This window comes from Ptychodera flava, chromosome 11 (assembly GCF_041260155.1).
Source record: "Ptychodera flava strain L36383 chromosome 11, AS_Pfla_20210202, whole genome shotgun sequence".
NCBI classification, from domain to species: Eukaryota; Metazoa; Hemichordata; class Enteropneusta; family Ptychoderidae; genus Ptychodera; species Ptychodera flava.
In genome coordinates this window covers 19,131,642-19,147,593 of record NC_091938.1, presented here as the reverse complement: position 1 = coordinate 19,147,593, position 15,952 = coordinate 19,131,642, and the positions used below count along the sequence as shown (strand labels likewise).

General features: G+C 36.9%; 1 protein-coding gene across 1 annotated transcript in view; it reads right to left on the bottom strand.

The window, feature by feature from the left end:
- The window catches only part of LOC139143717 (uncharacterized), a 33,475-nt gene extending 21,287 nt beyond the window's left edge, over positions 1-12,188 (bottom strand). The window contains exons 1-5 of the mRNA XM_070714252.1: positions 12,044-12,188; positions 2,760-2,960; positions 1,811-2,035; positions 1,128-1,328; positions 182-388 (exon numbers count right to left, since the gene is read on the bottom strand). Coding sequence (XP_070570353.1) covers positions 182-388; positions 1,128-1,328; positions 1,811-2,035; positions 2,760-2,960; positions 12,044-12,131 — 922 coding nt within the window. The 5' untranslated portion in view covers positions 12,132-12,188. The remainder of the gene's footprint in view (positions 1-181; positions 389-1,127; positions 1,329-1,810; positions 2,036-2,759; positions 2,961-12,043) is intronic.
- Between the last annotated feature and the right edge of the window lie 3,764 nt (positions 12,189-15,952).

Genomic DNA, 15,952 nt, shown 5'->3' with positions numbered 1-15,952 from the left:
AATCTCGATTTTCATCTTGTGTTCAAGCACGACTTTCGGAACTCGGAATTCATTGTAGCTTATGATCTATCACTTTGCGGATGCCCTCCAAAGTTATCGTTCTTTTTATTTTACCAATTTCCTAACAGGATGGGTTAGATAAAAAGAGCGCATGCGGATATCACTTGATGAAGCTACTTACTCGAAGATTCACCAAAAACTTGAAATTCACACAGTTCGAAACCTCTTTCGGATGATAACTTTACCACCGTAATAGGTTGTCCTTCGTGGTCGCCACACTGGAAGGTGAGATTCCATGTATTGCTTGGGGCTGATGTCGTGCTCAGCTCGGAACAGACCTCAGTCTGTTCTTCCTTGTTGAGCGTAACATTCATGCCATCATAATTAACTATAGAATAATTCAAGTGTTAGTTAAGGCACTATGTTCTAGTTAACGCGAATAAAGTGTGAAATTCGGAAAGTTAAAATCATCTCGCTTCTCATATAGCCTGGTAGAAAGGTGACCATTAGAGTCTTTAGAATCTCGTCGTAAAGGAACTTTGCGTGCATTGATATATACAACAGACTGAGCTTTGAAGCATGCTGTACCCGAATAACAAGTTTGGTTCTTCCGAATTCTAAAATCCCAGGAAAATTAAAGTCTTCCTTTTTTAATTTCACTTCGTCTGAAAATCGAGTTTCAAACGGTAATAATACAAAATAAATTAGCCATCTAAAGTGACAAGAATTCAAGTGTTCTTCCTTAGATTTGCTACACATTATGGCCAGTAGGTTTTAGGGCTAATGATTTACAAAGTTACAGGTCCTACAGGGTTAAACAGAGATTTTGTGTTAGCTTCTCATACTGCATACACTGCAAATCAATTTTAGTCGATATTTTACAACACTCGCTGAGTGCACTAATCTGACACCTGTTTCAGTTGCGTCAGCGTTGAGAGCATGTGAGGCCTGCTATTGAGAAATGTGTTGTTTGCTGCCCGCCATTTCGGATAAGCTGAAGTAACTGATAGAATCTTCAATTTAGTAAGTAAAATTTCAAGTAAATTTCAGCAGAAAGCATTCAATCCGTGAAAACGGCGAAATGCGGTGATTCCCAGAAGTATGTAGATTTGGAACAGAATACTCACCCAAGTAACCAATCTTAGGATAGATCAATGAAATGCTTCTCACTTTGTAGTCATCGAGTAAATCGATGGTGATGTTTGGATTTATTTCTACTTGAGTCTTGATACACGTTTGTACATCGCCGTCTACTAAGGCTCCATGGAGCGGGGGTTGTTGTTTGACAGGCGTACCCGTGACGTTTTTCCTAATTGCAATATTACCACCTGAGGAGAAATATAAGGCAAAAGTGTGTTATGATCCAAACACACGAAGATTACAATTAACATTAACATTCCAACTACGTATGGTAAATACTTATTCCTTCGTGGAGTATCCGTAAAAAGACACGAACGTATGTATTTCAACAACGAGTTTAAAGTTTTTTAAAACGAAATGTTATTTATATAAAAATATGCGACAAAGATTTTCATAACAGTTATATTTGTGTCCTTTTCATGGCTGTGCATGGTAGTTCAAATGAACAATCCTCCATATTGCTGTTACTTCCTACCGTTCCAAAAAGATTTCACCAGACTGATAGAAAATTTTGCACATACTTAACAATTCTCATCGTTTCCGGCATTCACCGTAATCAATCATTTGGCGGATGCCCTCCAAAGTTATCGTTCTTTTTATATTTCCAATCTTCTAACAGGATGGGTTAGATAAAAAGAGCGCATGGATATCACGTGATGAAGTTACCTACTCGAACCTACGCCAAAGACTTGAAATTCACACAATTCGAAACCTCTTCTGTAATTCTCATCTCCGGATGATAGCTTTACCACCGTAATACGTTGTCCTTCGTGGTCGCCACACTGGAAGGTATGATTCCATGTATTGTTCTGGGCTGATTTCTTGGGCAACTTCTCCTCACAATGCTCAGTCTGTTCTTCCTTGTTGAGTGTAACATTTATGTTACCGTAAGCAACTATAGAATAAGTTAAGGCTGGTTAAGGCACTATGTTCAAGTAACCGCGAATAAAATGTGAAATTCGTAAAGTTAAAATCATCTCGCTTCTCATATAGCCTGGTAGAAAGGTGACCATTAGAGTCTTTAGAATCTCGTCGTAAAGGAACTTTGCGTGCATTGATATATACAACAGACTGAGCTTTGAAGTATGCTGTACCCGAATAACAAAGTTTGGTTCTTCCGAATTCTAAAATCCCAGGACAATTAAAGTCTTCCTTTTTTAATTTCACTTCGACTGCAAATCGAGTTTCAAACGGTAATATTGCAAAGTAAATTAGCCATCTTAGAGCTGACAAGAAATTGCTACACCTTATGGCCGGTAGACTTTTTAGGGCACATGATTTAAAGAGTTACAGGCCCTACTGAGCCAGCAGAGATTTTGTGATAGCTTCTCATACTGCATACACTGCAAATCAATTTTAGTCCATATTTTACAACACTCGCTGAATGTGCTAATCTGACACCTGTTTCATTTGCGTCAGTTTGTAGAACCTGTAAGGCCTGCTATTAAGAAATGCATTTTATTCTGCCTGCCAATTTCGGATACTCTGAACATAACTTATAGAATCATCCCTATATCAAGTAAAATTTCAAGTAAATTTCAGCAGAAAGCATTCAATCCGTGTAAACGGCGAAATGCGATGATTCCCAGAAGTATGTAGATTTGGAACAGAATACTCACCCAAGTAACCAATCTTAGGATAGATCAATGAAATGCTTCTCACTTTGTAGTCATCGAGTAAATCGATGGTGATGTTTGGATTTATTTCTACTTGAGTCTTGATACACGTTTGTACATCCCCGTCTACTAAGGCTCCGTGGAGCGGGGGTTGTTGTTTGACAGGCGTACCCGTGACGTTTTTCCTAATTGCAATATTACCACCTGAGGAGAAATATAAGGCAAAAGTGTGTTATGATTCCAAACACACGAAGATCACAATTAAAATGCGCAAACTTTCCAACTACAAATGGTAAATACTTATTCCTTCGTCGAGAATCCGTAAAAAGACACGTAAAAAGATATGTTTGTAAAAATATGCGACAAAGATTTTCATAACAGTCATTTTTTATATTTGTGTTATTTTCGTGGCTGTGGATGGTAGTTCAAATGAATAATCCTCTACGTTGCTGTTACTTCCTACCGTTCCAAAAAAATTTCACCAGACTAATAGAATATTTTGCATATACTTAACAATCCTCATCCTTTCCGCCATTCAACGTTCCCTGCGATATATTAACTTTAGTCTTGGCATCCAAAGCATCGACGAAATTACATTTCACATCTTGTTGAGGTCTTGACTTATATGCGTTACCTATTTTACGTCAACCTCACGGAAATAGTAGCAAATGCAGGCAAGATGTTTAACAGTCTTTTAATTATAAGTCAGAAAGTCCACGTTAAAGTTGATTCGTGGTCCCTTTGAAATGGCACTATTTTTATCAGCAGTATGTCGGAATTTACAACAGTGGGTACATCGATTCTCTCTCTGTCATAACTTACCCAATGCCATTTCTAAGGCCAAGAACACATCCTGTCGTTTTTGTTTTAATGTGCCATACTTTTGATCTTTTATCTCTTAAATTATCAACCAGCTAAAATTTCGTGAAAATTTGGAATAGCCATCTGCGTCCCGTGTATTGAGAGGAAAATGCTGCGGACAAAATCACTTCTAATTACTTTCTTCTGTATCGACAGGGAGTTGTTTATAGAGCCTTCAGTAATAAGGGGCGGGGGCAGGGCGTGTGAGGAGAGGGGTGTTCTGTCATGTAAAATGTGATCCTACCCTATTTTCCTACATAAAATGTGGCTCTCTCATTTTCCAATTTGTAAAACATAACCCCTGGCCCCCATTCGAAAGTTGGACGCTTGAAATATGGATATAAATTCACCAGAACTGCTACGACCCCGAAGACTTCCATCAAGTTTACTCTATACTCACAGCCTCTTTTATGCCTCTATCATCTGCTCATTCTTTCTAATTAGTTTGACGTTAATTTTGAATTTTCAACACACTAGGTTTAGTGTTACTGAAAGATACTACTTATTTAAAATAACTCCAGATCGAGCATATGTTATACCTGTTAAAATTTGTGTAAATTGTGTGCCCTTTGCACTTCAGTGTGTTGCGAACCGACATTTCCGTGTGAAATTCCAATCTGGTGCACATATAATTTAAGTACTTTCATATCAATAATAGTTATATATAAAATTCACAGGTGAAGTTAATTGAATATTTGCAAATGTCATTAGTTTTCCATAGAGACATCCATTTATAGTAAACATATTTTTCGGTGAAAATGTATTATCTTATTTTGTTGTACATATATACACATTCAGTCTGTCTAATGTAGTCCGTAACATTAATTTATACTGTCAAAAATATATAACTCCACGGATTTAGCTGGTTTTGTATAAGGAAAACTTGAAATTATGTATGATTTTTTGATGAAAATCTTTTGCACATATGCACTTTCTATCACCTCTCCCTAGTAAACCTCAATACATTGAAAGCTGAAATACTTATGCACGTTTGTCCACGTTTGCTTAGGTGTTATACATGTTCATGGAATGTTTATTACCTCTAATTTAGGGTATATTTATATATAATCTCCCAGTATTTCGAACGAGTGTGACGTCATCGAAGACGAGGGTTTCCCCAAACATAGCTGCAGTATCCCTCCGAGCCGGTAGGCGAGGAGGGATACAGCTATGTTGGGGGAAACACAAGTCTTTGATGACGTCCACATGAGTGAGAATACTGGAGGATTATATTTATCATATGCATAGACCCACTTTTTTAATCGATACAATTCACTTTCCCGTGCGATGTAATTTGGACCTTTATTATGTCAGCGTGGCGGATGAAGTGGTACGGCTCCAGCTGATTCCGTTCACATTCGGACGCGCTTTCCTCTCGATGCCTCAGAAAAGTCTTTTGCCGTCGGATTTTCCGCGCAAAGCTTGAATGGATATAGCCATTATCATCGACGACAAGGGAAAGGACGATGATATAGTATCTTCAGATGCATTATTTTATTTGAAGGTAAAGTGACAATGTAAAAAATGCATCGAAATTTACCCTTGTCTTGCTGTGCATAGCGGTGCTTATACGTTGTTTATACTGTACGAACGAACACATTTTTACTGCTATCTCAAAAATCGTGTCAGTTCCTGACTTCGGTCATAATACATGAATATAGCCACCATTGTACTGTATCACATCGTTCTTGTCGGTCATTTATGTAACCATACTGCACCTAGGAAAATTATCATGCTCCAAACTGGCGAGGACTGGAGGAGTACGATGCCGTATGAAGATCGTACGTTCGCATTTATTTTCAGCGCCTTGGACGCTGTTTGAAATTGAGAGAAAAGTGTATCATCGTTCGTCATAATTATGAATGAAACTACGATCACAAACAATCACAGTAAACAAAGTGCAACAAGAAAACTTAACATTTGCCAAGTAACGTTCGTTCGATCTCGATATTACTCGTGTCTTATGGAAACACTTCATTGTGGCCGCGGCTCCTATCGAGCTGTCGACGATGTGGCACAAGCTTCTGAAAACCATGTTTACCGTACGTTACTACGGTAAGCTTAAACATTCTCGCTTCAGTACAGCCTACCGCAGAAGTTCAACAGCAATACAACACTCTGCCGATGCTATGAAATTAACGCGTCACCTGACAAGATGAGTGTTGATATTTATACATCATATTCTTAATATATATGTTGGATTCTTGTTCGGTGATAATTTTTCGATTTTGAGCGATGACTCGGCTGTTTACGGCAAGTGACGACATAACACAGTACAATGGTAGTAGCAAACGTAGGGAGCAGACGATAGTGAACACTCTCGTTTTCCCCAGTTGAATAAAAACCAGACAAACTTTAACGATCATCGCTACCAAAAGCTTTGACGTTTTCGCTATTTATTACCTTTAACTTATTCTTCAGTAAACTCCTTTGTGCCCAATCAATTTTCATCTGCAGGAGAATGCTTACAAACAGTGTCAGTAGAAAAAAAGTGCCGACCCCGTATACCCTTACTTCTGACGTCAGAAGTAGGGGTATACGGAAATACGGTAAACCGTATACCTATAGTGTGACATATAAATATATATATATATATATATATATATATATATATATATATATAATATATATATATATATATATATATATATATATATATATATATATATATATATATATATAGTGTATGTCTCAAAGTATACCGATTTCGGGAAACCACAGTGCTCCAAACTAAATGCAGAGCGCTTCAAATAGCAACACAAATCAGCCAAAGTACAAAGTAACACAGCAACAGTTTGTCCTCATTAATTTGCGTGCATCCTGCAATATTAGGGCAAGTAGTCAGCATAACTAAAGGGATCCTTATATTAGCTGTTCACTCGTGTGTGCGGCTCCGCGAAAAACACGAGTATACGATGACGTCTAACAGAGAAAAAATACCATGGGATTATATATTTATCACATGAATAGTCTTTGATGTGGATGGATCAAAATTATTGTAACAAATTGCATGATTTTTATCGCGATTTTGTGTTTTATTTACGTGGAGTACTTTCATTTAATGAGTAAAGCGGTCCATCACCCAGGAGATGTCCAAATGTTAACAGGTATACTTTCATTCATTAATCCCATTAAGCTAAACAAATTGATACATGGAATGGTATCTCCACCAATCAGACATACGGATTCGGTCACGTGCGCGTGTCAATCATTGTCTCGCGCTGGACCGATGCTAAAGCAATCTGCCATCGGCAGACATAGCTTTCACCGCGCTAGCGACGGATAACGATAATATTTTGAGTTATTTAGAATATTTACAATTATATTTATAAAGTGAATGCAACGGCACGATCGAAACAGTAGTTATCATTCTTAGAGATTCTGTGGCTTTTAAAATATCACAAGTTTACGGCCTTGGCGAGCCCGAAAGTTTCAGATCGATGACACACACGGTGTACGCTTGTAGTGGGCACTGCCGTCACCGGTCTCCGCCGGTGGCCATCTCAGTCGTCAATGTTTTCGTCATACGGACTTTGATATTTGCTGTGACACATATATCGCCCGTAGGTACTTCCCAATTTTGTTACTTGACGGGAACTCTGTTCTGTTGTGAGTGTTGTCCGAGTCAACTTTCGAAATGCATCGGATTCTACAGCGCTGCACTGCGGAGTTAAGGCTACAGGTCGACAGCTTATGTCTTCACTACAACTTACGACAACCGGGATCGCCAGGTACGACGTAGCTTGGCGATCGCCAGGTACGACGACGTCCACATTGAGCTTCCACACACATCAGACAGAAACATATAAATAAATCACCACACTTTGCAATGCCAAGTCCGTGTGTTTCTCCTTTGTAACTGATGAATTGCGATGTAGCTTGTGGTTTTATAAATAGTAAAGCAAGTATACTATGTATAGTAGTAGGGTGTAGCAATGGCTGAAGGCGAGTTAATGATAACTTTTTTCAGGTGATTTCAGTTTTGAATTGGAACGTAGTGCGGAGAAAAGGTAACAATGGTTATTCGGATTAGCGGAAATTACAAACCCTTATAACAAGTAATAAGGCACAACCGGTTTTGGCCTTCACAGACAAGCAATCTCAAAAATAATTACAAAGCTCGCAATTCAAAAAAATGAAGTTCAGCTTTGACTTCACTTTCTAAGATAATAAAAAAGTTAATTGAAGTCGTTCAACAATCTTTCGTCTTCTGATATGTTTCTTCCAGTTTCAACTTGTACAAAAAGGATCTTTAGTGTCGCGCACATAATTATCTTTTTTGACCTTATTATATTTAAAGTCAGACAATCCTTTAACTTGTGCTCAAATATACAGATAATACCTTAGTTAAAGATTGCAATTAAAGTCAATTCAAGTAAACTCAAAAACGAGTCTATCACAGTTACGCTCAGACACAGAAACTCAATTTGCAATTTGTTTTGTCTATCAATGCAGTGACATATGAAATATAATATTCGAGCAACTGCTGAAACGCAATTAAGATAATGAGGCGCCCAATATCAATTGCAAATTACGATATGATACATTGCTGTTTGCTTTACAAACATAGCATTTTATAAAGTCATGTCTGTGCCCCTAAAACCGCAATGACAAATGCATTCATGACAACTAAACATAAGAGTTATGACCGTTGCGGAAACGGAATATTTTTTCATTACTGGTACATTATATAAGGTCTTCATTCAGTGGTTCTAGATCATCGGCCAAGATACTTGATATAGCACGCAGAAATGTACACAAATTGACAGGAAAATCATTTATCTTCTTTCTCCCTTTCATAACATGAAGGTGAAAGCTGCTAGGCTTGGCATTATGTTTGCATCATCAGATGTCATAAGTCAAAATAAATTATCTTTCTGTTGGTGGACTGAAATAATAACGAGGAATATACTTCATCCTCAAGTTATTGAAAAAGTACAAAGTAAAACAACATTATATTTATTTTCGACTTCATTTCCATCACATAACAAACATACTATTTAATCATGTATCAATTTTCTGTCAGTCTCAAAACGTAAATAGTGAGAAGAACATCTCAATGGATCTAACATAGACATGTGTACATCAATTTTCACGACAAAAAGATACTTTTCTGGTGTAAGTGAACACTTAAGTTCTCAATAACAAGAAAGTTTATCAAGGCTACAAATTTCACTGTACCAATTGTCATGCAAATAACTCTTTAAATTCTCTACAAAAGTACATATGAAGCTGTTCTCATCGGGAACTTCTTGTTGCTCCAATACTTCTTGCAAATTACAGAGGTACAGTTAATTTTTGATGCGGTGTATCCACGTGGGTTTCGACCTGATAACAGATTTATCAATGTGAGAAAGCATTTCATAACATTTCCTTAGATAATGATTTTCTGGCATTTTAAAAAGTTTACACCAATATTTAACACATTTTTGGCTGTATACAAGTAAACTGGAAATCTGCCACACTCGCCCAACTCTGCAACATTTGGGGTATTACTTGAAACACCCAGAAAACTCCTACATGCGAAATACTGTATTTTTTCAAGATAATCATATTTTGCATATCCTCATACTTCTGAGCCATAGGTCAGTGTAGGCAACACCATTGAATCAAAAATATTGAAAGAAAAGGTCATATGTTAACGACCTGTCCTGTTCCTCGCTCTAATAATACAAATGAGTACTTTTCTTGCTTGTCGTGCAAGAGTGTTTGTAGAAACTGTAGACTGCAATTTACAGGAAAACAGAGCACCCAAATACTTATAATACGATACAACGTCAACATTTTCTCCGTTAAAAACTATTTCTCTGTCTTTGCAAGGTATCCGCCAGCTTTAAATACAACTACTTTGGTCTTTTCTAAGTTTACTGTCATTTTTATTAGCTCACGTGTTCACACACATAAACATATGATGATACTGTGAGTGCCCAGTCAATTATTTGCTCATTTGTATATTTAATGATTTTTGTTATTTTTTAGTGACATAACTCTGAAATTCCTGCACCAAACTTGATGATACGTGCAACAAATATTGATCTGATATATATCTAAACATTCTTACAGGCATTTGGCAGTGCAAGTTAATAAATAGCTCATTTGCGTATTTTATAAAGTTTTGAAACTAGTCATATAACTCCAAAATAACTGCACCAAATGTGATGAAATCTGATGCAGATACTGATCTAACAGATATCTAATTGTGGTGTAAAGCTTTTACTTGTGTGGAGTGAATAAAGGGTTCATTTGCATATTTATGAACTTTGTAATTAGTGATATTACTCCAAAATTACAGCATTAAATTTGATGAAACTTGCTACAGATGTTGATCTGGCAGATATCTAATTGTACTGAGAAAGATTGAGCAGTGTCAAGTTAATAAATAGCTCATTTCATATTATATGAAGTTTTATAATTAGCCATATAACGCCGAAATAACTGCATCAAATGTGATGAAAACTGCTGCATATACTGATCCGACAGATATCTGTCTGTGTTGTAAGGCTTTTAGTAGTGTGAAGTTAAGGGTTCATTTGCATATTTAATATACTTTGTATTACTCTGAAACTACGGCACCAAATTTGGTGAAACCTGCTACAGATATTGATCTGATAAATATTTAATTGTGCTATGAAACATTGAACAGTGTCAAGTTAATTAAGGGCTCATTTGCATATTTAATGACTTTGTAATTAGTGATATTACTCTAAAATTACAATAATAAATTTAATGAAATGTGCTTCAAATGTTGATCTGATGGATATCTAATTGTCCCATGAAGCGTTGAGTAGTGTCAAGTTAATTAGCAGCTCATTTGCATATTAAATAAAGTTTTGTAATTGTGATTAAACTCTGAGAGTACTGTGCGAAGTTGATAAAACCTGCTACATATAGAGATATAACAGATATCTGTTTGTTTTGTGAAGCGTACTACTTATTGATGAACCCGTTGTAAAACACGTAGCACATTCAGTTCACATCTGGTCCATTTTATATGATAGGAATGCAAACAATTCAAAAGGCGCTGCAGACCAATTACAGTGTCATAAAAAGTACAATGTCATCTGCGAATAATAAGCATAATATTTCAGTTAAAGCAGGAGAAAGCTTTCTCCTTTTTGCATTACTTGTACTCAATAAAACAAACATTTCAAAGGGAAAGAAGGAATATCGTAAACTAAGAAATATGTGGTCGACGAGACAATCTGACTCATTTCTTTGTCATTGAAAATATTTCAAATATGATTAATAAAGTGAAGTTCAATAAGAATATAAAGCCATGGAAACAAAACAATATTGACTTCTTGACAGGAGGAAGACCTGTGTGGAATACATACTAATTATGTATTTACAATGAAGGTGACATTCTCTAGTTTGTCGAGCGTTCAGCTAGCTAGCTAGTGGAGCATTTAGACCACATTTATCAGCCATATTAAATGGTAAAGCACAAATTATTGACTTTGAAAGAAATACGTAGTGCACTGGTGTTGCGCTGTGTGCAAAATAAATTAATCCTAAAAGGTCTAAGTGTTTACTTGTATTAAGTAAATGCCTAGCAACACACTTATGTAAAAGTGCCATTTTACCTGTTTTGGAGAAGCCTTGTCAACAAAATTATTTACTGTGACAAAAAAGCTTTATCAAGGTAATTGCCTCGAAAATGAAAGACTTAAAATTTCGCTAATACTTCCCTGAATGAAATGTTCAGATATAATTCTCTTACCAAATCAAGAATAAAAATCACTGGTCACCGTGCAAAGTGAAAGTGTGAAGAAATAGGGTAAACTGACGTAAAAAAGTTTAAGTCAGAGTGGAAGGTGGCAATTGTCTATGTGTCAAGAGTAATTGCACTTCAGTGTACTGGCTACAAAACAGATTTTTGAAAAAAGCCTTAGTTTTTCACAGTGCTGAATTAAAGTTTATCAACCGATTAGTCTCACAATGCCGTCCAATTAATCAGCGATAACGCAACTCTAAAGAGCTACATTTAAAAAAAATGAGAAACTGTTTTGGAGACAACCTATTCGACAAACATCTGTAAAAATCTAATGGACTTCGGTTCACGCGTTCTCGAGTTTAAACTCTTTTGAACGTGCTGCAAAGTGACAAAATACCGAGCTGAGAAAAGGGCGACTTAGTAAATTGGTTCGGTTTTTCCTCTATGAATGGCCATAAATAATTTTCTCGACAGATAAAACACCAAAACAAGATAGTGCTATCTACTTTTCATTCCAAACAGTATTTTCACTCATTGAAATCGGTGTCAGCGGTTAAAATAAGGCTAACCAGATATGAACTGAATATGCCCACTTGTTTTACAACAGGTTCATTAACGTCGACCTAAGTAATACGAATTATGTAAATCTGGCGAACAGATACAACAGTTCATGATTTTTCACTCAAATCTTCAACATAAGAACATGACCTACCTTGATAGTTGGCGTGTACTGGGCATAGAGACATAAACATCAACATGTACGTCTGATACCGTACCATGGAGTTGCGACGAGTTTCCATTGCTTTTTTGGACAGGATTATGCCTGACGCCTGGCTGTTTTGACCGACAAAACGCGAATGACTGACTCAAGTATTAAATTAATTACGCTCGTAATGATCGTGACGTGTACGAATGGTTGACTCAAGTGTCAGCGTGGGCCAAAAGTTACACGGTAGAAATATCACTTGGCATAATTTATGATGGATATGACATGTACAATTAATCAACGTAAAATTACATATTTCTGCTATTGCAGACCAATAGTCAAATTTGTCAAGAGTAATCAGTCTAAATGGAAAAGTATGTATTCAAAAACTAATTAGCTTTCATTTCATAGTCTTATTGACTCAGGCGGAGAATAAAATAATGGCGATTCATTGCACCTCCTGTACAACTTTTGAATTCTACACGTTTAAGAATGAAACCACTCATACGTGTGAGAAATTAACATTTTTCGATGCGAAGGCAGTTCAAGGTAAACCTTATATTAGGAACTTTCAAATTCATATCAACCAATTAATAGTATCATACAACCAGGGATGTGAACATAGAATTGCCAGTTTGTGTTATTGATGAAACCAACACAAACATGAAATAAAAGAAAACTCAATGACTGTCTTAAAACAAAGGCATTTAGGTGTAAATATATATGGTGGCTTCACTGGGGTTCGAACTCACAACGTACGTTACCTAGTCACCTAGCAGAGAAGCCACAGACAGAACCGCTCGACAAAATCCCTAATCTCAAAAAGATTGGTTCAATAACTCAGCTACAATTATATAATACTTGGATTGATTTTAGTCCTATAGTAGACATCAATTACATGCAAGTACATTTACTCTGATGGTGCAAAACTTTATTCATCACAAACAATATGTTTTAAAGGATGACCGAAACAAGATACAATGTGGTGCAAACACTGCAGAATACAGTACAATCCAGCCACATTCAAAAACAGGTGCCATGTTGGTATCTTTGAACAGGAATAATCTAATGGTGTCGAAAAGACAAAAAATAAGGACATATTGGCCAATCAAACGTGATATTAATTACGGAAAGTAAACCACCTAAGGAAAAAATGTGAAGTGAGAGCTGTGTGTTTTCGGCGTTACATAAATTTGTAAATTGCTAAATTGAGAGTAAAATATTTTCAATTCTATAGATCAATTCTAACACTTCTGAATACAATACATGAAAAAGTCAAAAGAAGTTCATTGACAAGTTAAGATATTATATTTCTGGACATTACTTTTGTTTTCAAGTTTAAAGGGTGAGTCCTGCCACATTTTGAGACTTTTTCGTTTGACTTTGGGCATATACTATATATAGTTCTGGTTGTCAATGAAATTGGTATTAATAAAACAAACATTTACACACAAACTGAAGCTTATTTGAGCGGTTTTTAGACGGTTGTATTATGTTATTTCGACGAAAACACGGGAAAAGTTGCACTTTTCGATTTCCATCATGGCGACATTTCCGGAAATTGCCGAGCTCGCCCCGTTTTGGCGTAAGTAGCTGTGACGTCACTAATAGAATGGGTGATGGTGACTTCGTGCATTGACTATAATTTCATGAGTGAAAGCAGTGCAACTGAGAATATCATCGTCACAGAAGATATGACAAAGCTGTTCAGAATTTACAGGCCTGCAAATTTTAACAGTCGGACCTTAACTTAAACGAGAACAAGAGCGGAACTCTTGTTGACCGTCGCGTCAGTGACAAGCCCACCGTGACCACAGTCAAACACACCAGTGCACTACCGTACACACATACGCAAGCTAACAAATATAAATATAAGTCTGGAGTTGCCATCCCACCTTATTATTACTTCTCAACACAAATTGCCTCGTTCAAAATCTGTATATAAAATTTGAATTACACCATGACGCTTGTAGATAAATGTAGTAGAGATCAAGTTGAAAATTGTCCACCGTTCATAACACACATCTTTCCTATCATTCAACAGCTGGAAGTGGAACAGGCTGAGGGTCATGTTAGCATAAACACCAAAGGTAGTATTCTCGCCGCAAAATCTTCAGTTTGGCGTTATAAAACCTCACATGAACATTGGCACTTTTAAAAATATGTGACGGTAAAGACATGTCTAGCCAAATTCTCGGGATGAGATACATTAAAATTGACATGATGTAAATATCGGGCACACTGGCACCCGAGGCCGGGCGGCTCAGCCGGCCATTTCTCTGACGGAGCATCCGTTTTTAGGGTCTATGGACGGAGTGATCAGCTACGCTTCCGCAGTTTTTTTTCTTGATTAAGTGTCAGCGATATAAAGCACAGTGTTCATTGTTTCATGACTGCGAAATTCTCAAAGAAGCTAAAATATTTTAGGGGAGACTTAGTCGAGCAGAAGGGAACAGATGATACAACGCGACTGCTTCGTCAACAGTATAAACTTCTTTGCTACACGTTGTGTCACTGTTACTGGCAGCGCCGTGCTGTATTATACACAACCTATCGTTCAGTCTCGCAAAGAGTCAGTCAATCACTACGCAAACGTTTTAGGAATATAAAATTAGATATCTCCTAACGTTACTAATTATAGAGTCACACATGCATGGGATCTAGTACTTGTATTCATTTATTTATTTACAGTCACTTTCGTAAAGCATCTGAATCGGCGATCAGTCTTGGGGATGTAAACACGGCCATACTTCTCCGCGGCCCCCGCATCCTTGACATGTTTTGGGCAACCTGTCGCAGTCTTGCTGCTGTTCTCGCACTTGTCCACAGTTGATGATGATACACGCGAAGCTTTCTGGTGACAATGGTCGTACTGGTACGGCATTGCGATTACATAATCGATGTAGTAACTCCAGGAATTAAAGTCTATCTTACCGTACATCTGGCTTCCGAACCGTGTTTATTCTAAGTCACGGCACTCGAAAATGTGCACCGCAGAAAACGCTTGTCTGAATGCCTCTTTTCCGACCCTTTCTTGTAATTTTGTCAAATGCGGCTAATACATCATCCTAAAATGCAATAAACTGACAATGGCTGCAGTTACTTCAGCCACCAAAGGCGTAACTTCTCACCATGTTGAAGCCACAGCGGTAAGCATTCGCTATGGCCGAGGTGAACACTCGTACATTCTATTAGTTACGTCATTTCCGGTGGCAATGCCCGCGAATTCCGAAACGACCCGAATGGCAGCTAACTCAAAGTCGCACAACATATTGCATTTTAATAATATTTAACCGCGTCGTTTCATTGGGGTGATGCATTTATTTGATAAAGTAGGGGTGGCAAAATCATATAGCATGGCTCATTTTAAGCAAAATTAACTTTGAATTTATGCGGGACATACACTTTAAATTCATTCGTTGTATGTGCGGACTCTTCGACCTTCAGAAGTTTAGTATGTTTAACTTACAGAAGAATTTTAACTCATAGGGATTACTGTTGGGAAACGTCTAATGGTTACGTTTAGGTACAATTCGCCTAGGGGTAAGGTATCTGGACCGTCAATTGTTTTCAATATTTTTGTGGTTTACTGTTTGTGATGGTTCATTTTAAAGCTCTTCGGGTGAGAATGTCTCTATTTTTCCCATAGAGTTACCAATGAGATGGTGGCCATTTTGAAATTAAAATCTCGGTAAGTTGTTCGTAATATGTTTCTCTAGTACGAATCTTTGCAAGGTGACCCTCATTTTTAATTTACGATTGGTTTAAGATAATATTTGGAAGTTTTTCTTACGAAACTTTGAGCAAAAGTTAAAGAGTTCACTTTTATGATAAATAACATTGTTTATATAACTAGATAAAATACAAATATAAGAGAAAAGTAACAAGGGGTATATAACAGTAAAAATATAACTT